An 11,359-nucleotide genomic window follows, 5' to 3' on the forward strand; every position below is an offset into this window, starting at 1 on the left:
AGGTTGTTTACTGGAATTAATCAGTATGTCAGTATGTTCAGCTCTCTTATTCCTTAAATCTCTATTTTAAAGGAATTTAAGCTTTAAAATAAAGATTTAAAGAATAAGAGAGCTGAACATACTGACATGCTGATTCTTTGAAGAGAAACTTGGGGTTCACTATAACATGCACCAATGACTTTGAATCTCGAGATAAAGGCAGTGACCTCTTTGCTGTGCCCTTGTTCCTTGCTGAGGAAGCTGCAGCTCTGAAGGAGTTAACAGTCAGATATAGGCCACGAGCTGATTATGAGCATTCCCCGGGATTTAGTTATTTTGTCTGGGAAGGGCTAACCAGTTCCTGGGATGTATACTTGAATTTCTGTGCTCAGCTCATGAAATATTTCATTTGTCACATTTAATTATAGTAGTCCTCCCTTATTTGAAGGGGGTATGTTCTGAAATCATGGCTAATACTCCACCCAATTGCTGTCAATTGGAACACATTTCTGTTTCTCTTCCACTCACAAATTTAATGTACTTTCCATCTTAACTAAGTTTCTATTATGCTCTGTGGCTATAACTTTTGCAGTTTGAGGTATGACAGCAAAACTAGCACATATTTTTCTCTTTCTTTGAAATTTCATGGATAAAAGATTTATTCTTACTTAGATCTTAGCAACCACAGCATACAATTTTTCTTGAAGTTTAACCTTTACCCTTTCACTTAAAGGAAGCATTTTACAGCTTCTTTTTTGGCATATCCAAGTTGCCAACGCCACTACTCTTGTGCTGTGGGGCCATTATTAAGTAAATGAGGGCTACTTCAACACAAGAACAGCAAATACTGCAACAGTCTATGTGATCACCATCACAGCTACTGAGTGATTAACAGGAGAATAGTATATGCAGTGTAGACATGCTAGTCAAAGGGAAGATTCACATCCTGGGCAGGATGGAGTGGGATGGTGGGAGTTTATCACGTTACTCAGAATGGTGCATAACTTAAAACTCATGAATTTTATATTTCCGGAATTTTCTATTTAATATTTGTGGACTGCAGTTGACTGGGTAATTGAAACTACAGAAGGTAAAACTGCAGATTGTGGCGGGGGAGTTACTATATGTCATAAATTAGCCTTATATTTAAAGGCAGCGTTTTCTTTTGATACTCTTGATATATTAAATGTGATTATCTAATCCAGATTTAAGTATATATAAAATGAAAAGCAAACAAAGAAATACAACTTGATAAGTGATTACAACTTTATTTTTATTTATCTTATCCTGATAAGAATTGCCAATTAATGAGATTTCAGAAAATCAGCAAATTAAATTTCAGATTCAGAACATGAAAATATTTGCAGATCATTGTCTCCTATACAGTATCTTTTTGCTTTACAATAATGTGTCTCATTAATGAATTCTTGGCCTCAGACTTTTTTTTTTTTTTCCCCGAGACGGAGTTTCACTCATGTTACCCAGGCTGGAGTGCAATGGCGTGATCTCGGCTCACCGCAACCTCCGCCTCCTGGGTTCAGACAATTCTCCTGCCTCAGCCTCCTGAGTAGCTGGGATTACAGGCACGCACCACCATGCCCAGCTAATTTTTTGTATTTTTAGTAGAGACGGGGTTTCACCATGTTGACCAGGATGGTCTCGATCTCTTGACCTCGTGATCCACCCGCCTCAGCCTCCCAAAGTGCTGGGATTACAGGCTTGAGCCACCGCACCCGGCCTGGCCTCAGACTTTTTCTAATCACCAAAATGTTTGAAACCCGGGTTTGTTGTGATGCAGGAAAAAGATCAATCTCTCTTTAGTATGCTAAAAAATGTTGGCTACTGCCAGGCGCGGTGGCTCAAGCCTGTAATCCCAGCACTTTGGGAGGCCGAGGCGGGTGGATCACAAGGTCAAGAGATCGAGACCATCCTGGTCAACATGGTGAAACCCCGTCTCTACTAAAAATACAAAAAATTAGCTGGGCATGGCGGTGCGTGCCTGTAATCCCAGCTACTTAGGAGGCTGAGGCAGGAGAATTGCCTGAACCCAGGAGGCGGAGGTTGCGGTGAGCTGAGATCGCGCCATTGCACTCCAGCCTGGGTAACATGAGTGAAACTACGTCTCAAAAAAAAAAAAAAAATGTTGGCTACTAAAGGAAAGCAATCTAATGTGTTTGAAAGTCTTATCAGCATTGTCTTTAGCATTAAAGAGCTGTGAGATGCTTTAATATAATGTCTCTATTAGAAATGATATGTTCCTCATTTGCAAAAAATCGCATCTATCTTTTTTCTTTATCTTGTAAGCCTTTTTAGGTAAGGGACATGTCTTACTCATTTTTTATCATCAGTGTCTGATAATGGGTGAGATATACACTTGCCAAATTTGAGCTGTATATGTGGCAAGAAACACACTTATTGTAAGCTATCTGACAGCATTTGCAAGACTCAAAAGAACTGGTACGATGGTGGCCTGGGAGTAGCATCCTCTATACTGCTTGATTGCTATGCTAGGTTGCTAGTCCAGAAACAAAGCAAAACCCATAATAAACAATGATTCCCAGAGCTAAAATAATGAATAAAAAGAAGTAATCTCCAAATAGAACCAAGTTAAAATATGTAATGGATTGAAAAGCCAAAGAGATCTAGAAGAGAGTAGTTAGAAAAATTCACACATCAATAAGTGACCACCTATATTCTGGCTTTAGTAGGGCCTGCAGGAGTTTCAGATATTTAAAACTACAGAAAGCAAAATGGACCATATCCACCTTCATGTGTTATTTCATTACGACTCTATTAGTCTGGGCTCTAGAGGATATCAAACGTAATTGAATTTCCTGAGTAGTTGAGGAGTTTACCAAAGGGAGCCTTCTCAATGGAATAGTCACGGCTGAGGGAAAACAGGAGTAATAAAGAACCCTGGAGTTTGTAATGGAGACAGTAACCAGCCCCAGGTCTGAAGGAGTGAGGGGAGGGAGCTGTTACCAGGACCTGGAAGAAAGCTTTATGGAGGGAGTTATCCAGTGGGCTGTAACTACTCAGGGAGGGAGCCAGAGGAATATAAATACCAATCTTTTCCCCTCACCCCATCCTCCTGATGGTGCCTCCCATTGGGGGAACCTAGTCAGAGTGGCTGAACCCAATCAAAGGGATTTTTCAGAGTAAAATCAAAGGTCTCCAGAGTAGCCTGCAAGGTACCATGTGATCAGATGCTCTTTGATGTCCCCAACGGCACTCTACCCGGTCTTTTTTTTGCTTACTTCTCTTCCTTTCCTGGCCTCAGCATCCCTCCAACATACCCACACATGCCACCTCCTGCCTTTGCGCTGGCCTTCCTTCTTCTCAAACTCTTCTTCCAGACATCTACATGGCTCTGCAGTGGAGTTGAATTTGCGGGAATAGAATTGTGGGGACCTAGCCAGTTATTAGGAGTAAATTAAAAACTCAGAAGGCATTGTATGTGTTGAGAGTAATGGGGAGACAGCCCTAGAACAACAGAATCCTTAGGCATCTTGTGACCTCTAGTGGACACACATATTTATAACTTGCAGGGAATTCTAGCTCAAAAGTACACTCTTGAAAATACTTAGGTTACTTAGACATTAGTTTTCTTTTGAATCAAGTGAGAATAAGTCATGCAGCTATTTCTTTTATATCCATGGTAGATGGGAAATCTTATCAGATTCAGCATTTGGAGTCTAGGGCTGCAAAACAAGTTGAGTAGGAGGTTCACAGTTGCCTGTTACCTGGACACTCTGAGGTGTTTGTTGTGTCAGGAGTGCCTGGGGGAGGAAAGAGGCTTGGAAATAAAATTCTGAGAATTGGGAAGGAATCAGCTGAGCTGGATTGGTCGCTTGTGGGTGTGAGGAGTGAGGGTGAAGAGTGGAATGAAGTTGGGAGAAAAGGTGGTATAGGGAGACCTGTCAGTGATTTGTCAGATATTTAACACCTCTCCAGATCAAATAAGTGGGTGTCACTAGTGCTCCTTAATTTTCCCCAACCAACTTTTTTTTATATTCCATCACCAAAGCCAAAATTCTGGAGTGGGTCTGCAGCTACATCAGGATGGACAATAAGTCTTATGAATTATTCCCTCCTAAGACCCTCTTGGTTTCTCCCTTCTCCATTCCCATTCCCACTGCTTTAGTTCAGACTCTCATCATTGCTTGTTTGGGCTATTTTGAGCCTCTTCACTGATCTCCCTGCCTTTCATCTTTCAACCTTTCCAACTAATCATATTGTTACTTTTCCACTTAAAACTTTTTACAGGGCCTTCCTATTCTTCAAGGTGAAATCCCATAGGGCTGATCACAACCGGCCCTGCCTCCTGCCCCTCCTGCATGCTGTTGCTCTCAGTCCATATTCCAGGTGCACTCAACATGTAGTTTCCTGAGTGTATCTTTGCAAAGCTGTCCATCTGCCTGTTTCTCTCCACACCTCTACCTCACAGTCTGCTCTCAAACTGTTCTCTTTTTTCTTATGTCTGTTCAAGTGCCACCTCCTGTAAGACTTTTTCTGCTCTCTTTCTCAACAGTTGGGTTCTCCATCTTCAGTGTTATCATACTTAGTGCATAATTCCCTTAGCATGTCTCTCCTTCTGTTGTAATTATAGGTTACGTGTTTATTTTCTCAGCTTCAAAGCTGCTGAGGACCAGGGCTTATTTATGGTTGTAGCCTCAGAGCCTGACACGGGTAGAATAAGCATTCAGTAAGGGAGTCTTAGATGAATGTACTGTGTAGATGACACAAGCTCTGTAGGGAAGGAACCATCAGAGCACTAAAAGAATTAGGAGGAAGAGATTGTAAATAAAGACTTCCATTTCTAGCACTCTGGTCCTTGTCACTACATTTCTATCTCAAAAGGCTTTATTGAAGACTAGTATGGAGTAATATAGAAAAGTGAGCATCTAATAAATACAGTTTGATGGAGTTTTACAAGCTGCACACCTATCTAATCAATGCCCAGATAGATAAATGAAACATGACCAGTACCCCAGGAAGCTCTTCCTCCTTCTTGCAGTCACTATGCTCTTCTCCCACTACCAGTATTAATCATTGGCCTCACTTTTGATCCTTATAGATTTGTTTTGTCTGATTTTGAACATAATATTAAAGGAATATTTCAGTATGTACTCTTGTGTCTGGCTTTAGCTCAACATTGTTCTGTGAGATTCAACCATTTTTGCTAATGGTTATATTCTCACTGCTATACCCCATTTCATTGTCTAGTGTGCTAAAATTATCTATTCTGCTGACATTTGGGAGGATCCAATTTTGGCCTAATGAACAGTGCTGCTATGGATTTTCTTGTTCATGTCTTGTAGTGAACTAAGTATGCATTTCCTGTTGGTTATAGACCCAGAATGTAATTGCTGACCCATAGCATACAGATATATTCAGCATTAGTAGATACTAACAGGTTTTCCAAAGTGGATGTTTCAGTTTACATTCCCCTTGGCACATGTGAGAGTTCTGATCGTTTCATATCTTCGTTGAGGCTTGGTATTTTCTTTTTTTTTAAGTCATCCCTTCATGTTTGTGGTGATGGCTCATCATGCTTTTTGCCATGTGTTTTGCTATTAAAAATATTTCACCATTAAAAAAACTTCACCATTCAAAAATATTTCAACATTAAAAGATACTTCACCATTAAAATATTTCACCATTAAAAAGTATTTCATCATTAAAATATTGTGCCATTGAAAAATATTTTGCCATTTAAAAAAGCTTAAGGTCAAGTATTCTTGTAAATGTTTTATTTCTCTAGTTGGTTAAAATATTTCTGACTCTTGAATGGAAGATGATCTTCAGTTTTTAAGGTGACTGAATGGGAAAATAATTCATTCAGTTATCTGTCTGGTTACATTGACTTGGCTTGAAATTCTAGGCATATTTTGCTTTGAAAAATAACAGAAATTAAGAAAGGCATAAAGCTGGAGATCTTCACCCAATGAAAAAATAGTCAAGACTGTGTATACCGTTTCTAAGAATAAATTGAGCTCCATCTTTAAAATATTAAAGATATTAAATGATAGTATAGTATATATAATTTAACAGACACAGTATTATTGTTGGCACATATACTCTGGCTTGTGATTAATTTTCTGTTTTTTTTTTTTTTTTTTATATTTTTTAAATGTGTAAATCTTCTTGAAGATTTACAACATTTATGATATAGGGAAAATGTTCATAGCTGTTTATAATTTGGGTTCACATTTCAATGAGTATTTTAATCTCTCTTTTAAATATCAGAATGCCCCTCTCTCCTTTTTAGAAGACAAAGAGTTTCTCCATCCAAATCTTCCCTTTGGGTCAGTATATTGCCACTGCATTTATGTATTCCTTCAAAGCATAGGACAAGAACCAATTCATCTCTTTGCTTATCTTCTAACTCAGAATCACTCTGCAGCAGTGAAAATAACAAAAGGTGTGGGGTAAAACTGTAGGGTTGACATGGGTGTGAATATTGGCTGTCTGTTCCTTACTGCCCAAGATCTTGGTCTGTGTGCTCCCCAACTCCCCACCCCAAATCACTTAAACTTCTTGAGTTTTAGTTTCTTCAACTATAAAATAAACGGATAGCCACCTTGCAAAATTTTTGTTGTTATGGGAGACTGAGAATGTGGATTAAATGCTTATCAGACAGGATATATTTTTTTTAATGAACAAAGTTTTATCTCTTTTAAAAAGCAGATGCTCTTTGGTACAAACTCCCCTCATTTTCTTTCTAGGGTTGATAACTTTGGTTTGGGCCTTTTGCTTCGGTCCAAGCAGATAAAACGCATGGTTTCTTCATATGTGGGAGAAAATGCAGAATTTGAACGACAATACTTATCTGGTGAATTAGAAGTGGAGCTGACACCACAGGTGAGAAGGTTTGCTTTTCTTTTATAATCCTAACTTATTTTTAAAATTCCTTTTTTCTCCCTACAAATTTCTTTGTGCACGAGAGCTAAGGCAGAGGGAATACTACTTTGCCAAAGCAAGGAATTTTGTTTCTAAGTTACACCTGTTGATTGCTAGATAATTAATATTTTCTTCCACTGTCTACTGAAAAAGGAGCTATTTCTAATAAAGATATCCAGGCTGCAAGATAAGATTTTTAAGTTTGGCACTGTAACGTGTATCATGCCAGAAGCATGCAAAAGGATTTCTCATTCTGTCACCCAGTGTGGAGTGCAGTGGTGTGATCTTGGCTCACTGCAACCTCCACCTCCTGGGTCCAAGCAATTCTCCTGCCTTGGCCTCCCAAGAAGCTGAGATTATAGCTATATGCCACCATTCCCAGCTACTTTTGTTTTCTGTAGTTTTAGTAGAGACAGGGTTTCACCATGTTGGCCAGCCTAGTCTTGAACTCCTGACTTCAAATGATCTGCCTGCCTTGACATCACAGGTATGAGTCACTGTGCCCTGTCAATTTCTATGAATTTTAGAATTAGAATTCATGAGTGATCTGGTCTTGCTTAGACACATCAGAGTGAAGCCAATGGAAGGTGCATCTACTACAAATGAGTAAGTGCTGGGATCAGAACCTAGATTTCCAGGGAACAGATGTTACTACAAAGCAAGCAGTTACTAAATTAATCTAGCAATTTTTCACTCATTTTCTTTATCATCTCTTAACTAATTGGAGTTATTCATAAAGAAAGGAAAACTTTTTGAAGCCTTTAAGTATAACAAAGATCTACAGTTTTCTCTTCTTTCATTTTTGACATGCTCTGCTCTCAGCTCTTGAACCAAGCCATTCCACTTTATTTTAGTCAACAGAAAATATTGCCACTGAATTTGCCAAGTAATAACATAATATAATAGATTTGCAAAATTAGTAATTAAATCATGGTATGTCTGTCTGGAAAGCACGCATAGGGAACTGTTCTGAGGCTCACGTTTTGCAGTCACACCTTGTCACTCTATAGCACTGTTACCTATATATACCATAGCATTGCACTGGGTTTGGTATTTATTCAGTTTTCTCAGTTTTTTGAAAAAACAAAAACAAAAAACCAAAGATGTCTTAGTCTACTCAGGCTGCTATAACAATATATTGCAGATTGGTGGCTTAAAGAAAAGTTTCTCACAGTTCTGAAGGCTTGGAAGTCCAAGATCAAGGTGCTGGCCGCCAATTCAGGTCCTGGTGACGTCTCTCTCCTTGGCTTGCAGATGGCCGACTTCTCACTGTTCTTCATGGCAGAGAGCATGCATGCTCATTCTTTGGGCGTTTCTTCTCGTAGAAGGACTAGTCAGTCATACCAGATCAGGGCCCTACCTTCTCAACTTCCTTCAACCTTGATGACCTCCTTATAGGCCCTAATTCAATACAGTCACATTGGTGACTAGGAGTTCAACATAGGAATTTGGGGAGAACACAGTTCAGTTCATAGCAGTTTTTCACATTGTAGGTTGAGTTACAGTATTCTTTGGGTTTTGGAGCTATTGAAAATTAACCTTTTGATTATCCTTGGTATCTTTTACATTACTTCTTATTTTGTCAGAAGGTATGTATGTCGTTAATTTTTTTTTTTTTTTTTTACAGTTTTCTTCTTAGGCTAAGGGAGGTCAGTGTCTCCCTCTTCAACTTAGTGGCCCATTAGTAAACACTGGCTCTGGCAGCTTATTTTGCAGTCTGAAGGCCAGGGGGAGCAGAGTTCTTTGGTGGTGAGGATAAGGAGCTGGTGGTACCTACAGAAGGCCTATCTGCAGAAATAGCCTACTTTCAGGCCCTTAACTGGTATGACAGAAGGAGAGTATTCAGGAAGGGTAGATATAAAAAATATTTTAAGGCAGGGGGTGGTGGTATGGTAATTTTGATGATTTAATTTTTCGTGAATGTTACTAACTTCACAATACAAGGTAGAGTCATCTCTTTCCATTGGCTAGATAGTCAGTTATCTGGAAGATTTTCGGTTATATCCCAAGTCTCACTTTCCCCAGAATATTCCACCTACTTGAATGACTCAGTGTCTCAAGTCCCAACTGTTAGTTTCTTCTTTAAGTTGAAAACTTAGAGTCTGGTTAAAGTAGAAAATAGTTTTCAAGTTGGGACAATTTGAACACACCATTATTAATACCATGAGCCAATTCTTTGTTTTCTTAAAGAGACAGGTCTCATTATGTTCCCTAGGCTGGTCTCAAATCCTGGCCTCAAGTGACCCTTCACCTCCCAAAGCACTGGGATTTACAGGCATGAGCTACGGTGTCCAGCCCTAATTTTTAACTACTGACTAGCCAGTCCGTTTTCTAGTAAGACTGTGATGTAAGAAGACTGTAACAGTAGGCTTCAGTGTTAGGAAGGGCGTCAAGGTTCAGGGCCAGAGTTGATTCCTTAGGGGAAACCTGGGTAGAAAATCAGTTGAGGGTGAGAAAGCTAGGGAAACTAGTCTTGAAATCACTGTACCTAGGAAGAAGAGTCACCCATGAGAAAGACAATGAACAAAAGAACATACAAAGAAATTTTGCTTACAGCTATTTCTGCCCTGAAACAATTTGATGTACTCTTGGTTTTTAAAAACCAACTTACCAGTATGCTGTATTTTTCACTGAACTTTGTTTTTTTTCTTAGATAATTTGTAGATAAAAATATTTATGAAAATGGATTAAAGTAAGCTCTAAAGTTTAAACATTTTACATTATTAACTTGAATAAAATTTAGGCCCTAACTATACAGAACATGAAATAAAACGAAATTTAATTATGTTACTGAATGTGTATAACTAAGGTTTCATAATTCAGATTTTAAAATTGACTTATAATATCAAAAATAGACACATTTATAATATGTCAAGAGATCATTGGGAGATACGGAAGCTGAAAGCATGAGTATACAAATAAGCAGTTACATTTTGAATGTGGATTTAGAATAGATCTAGAGGGGCAGTAACTTCTTAAAATTTATCTTCTAGCATACAATATTAGTGAAATACTTATGCTAATATACAATGCTACCTACTTTTTACACTTAGAGTAGGAACTATATCTAAACATTTAGACATAGACTGTGTCCACATATAGAAGTGGGCTTAGTGAACTTATAGGGTGTTGTTTGCTCACTTGTAGGGCACACTTGCAGAGAGGATCCGTGCAGGTGGGGCTGGAGTTCCTGCATTTTATACCCCCACAGGGTATGGGACCTTGGTACAAGAAGGAGGATCGCCCATCAAGTACAACAAAGATGGCAGTGTTGCCATTGCCAGTAAGCCAAGAGAGGTAAGAAACACTCCTATCCAGATAACACCGGAATCTTTCTTTCCGTGTGGGATTCTGAGCGAACTCATTGTGCAAATAAGTGTAAAATCACCTCTGTGTAAGAAAAAACACTCATTCCTTTTCATTAATAGGCGAAATTTCTAGATAAATCTAGACATCCACTAGCATTTAAATCACATAGAGAAACTCGAATAAATCAGGAAAAAAAGCTGTAATCCACATGTGATGTACTAGATAAGGTTAGTTATTTGAACTGATTTGTGGTAGGTTTTTATAAATTGAGAAACTCTTACAATTGCTGATTATGCTTCTATGGAAAATAGAGTAGTTGTGATATGCATGCTAGCAAACTCTTTGTGCCCTGGCCCTTCCTGAAGTGACTGTAGGAAGAAAAAAAAACAAGGAAATAATATGTTTGTCTGAAACCTTGAAAAGGAACTGCTATGATAGAATGGAGAATTCATAGAATCACTTTTTGTTTTGTATCTTGAACACATTTGAGCTTTTCATGAAATAACCTACTTCTGTTTAAAGTGCTGAGTAGGATGGGGTACATTTATCATAGGCAACATCACTTAACATATAGAAGAGTAGACCTTCAGATAAAGGTATTTGAGATGCTCAGATTTGAGATCATTTCAAAAATTATACTGGCCAGTATTTCATTACGGTATTTTTAAGTATCTTTCCATTCTCTTTTCCAGATGGCCCAAGAGAGTTAACACAGGTTGCAGAAATGCAGCACGTATCTCTGGGGAAGTGAACATAGTAATACTATCAAGGGATCTCTGATCACTTTTCTGCACATGGGGTTGCTGACTCTGCCCCTCTCGTTTTGAGGAAGATGGGAGGTCATTGAACACGTCCTTTGCTACTCAGTGTTGGTCTCCCACCACATCTTCCATCTAGAGCTTTGTCTTTCTGTTAAGAGTGATCTATGTGGATTCAAAGCTTTTATTAATGTGTTTCTTATGTTACCTTTTTCCTTTACTGCCTAACTAAGTTAAAAAGGCTTTTTGACAAAGTGAAAGACAGGAGCTAAATTAATAAAATGAATTGTAGTAGTATGTCATAAAGGTTCTCAAAAACCTTGCAATAAATACTTTGATAGCTTGCTAGAAGTTGTAGAATTAATTTACCTCGGGAAAATATGAGACTAGAATATTTCTTGGGTTCACTT

General features: G+C 38.5%; 1 protein-coding gene across 2 annotated transcripts in view; it reads left to right on the plus strand.

Moving 5' to 3' along the window:
• OXCT1 (3-oxoacid CoA-transferase 1) overlaps positions 1-11,359 on the plus strand; it is a 139,755-nt gene that overhangs the window by 18,118 nt on the left and 110,278 nt on the right. For both annotated transcript variants that reach the window (XM_032278854.1, XM_032278857.1), the window contains exons 4-5: positions 6,708-6,843; positions 10,030-10,179. In XM_032278854.1, coding sequence (XP_032134745.1) covers positions 6,708-6,843; positions 10,030-10,179 — 286 coding nt within the window. The remainder of the gene's footprint in view (positions 1-6,707; positions 6,844-10,029; positions 10,180-11,359) is intronic.

Source organism: Sapajus apella, unplaced genomic scaffold, assembly GCF_009761245.1.
Source record: "Sapajus apella isolate SASKATOON/1434 unplaced genomic scaffold, GSC_monkey_1.0 scaffold11, whole genome shotgun sequence".
Taxonomy (NCBI): Eukaryota; Metazoa; Chordata; class Mammalia; order Primates; family Cebidae; genus Sapajus; species Sapajus apella.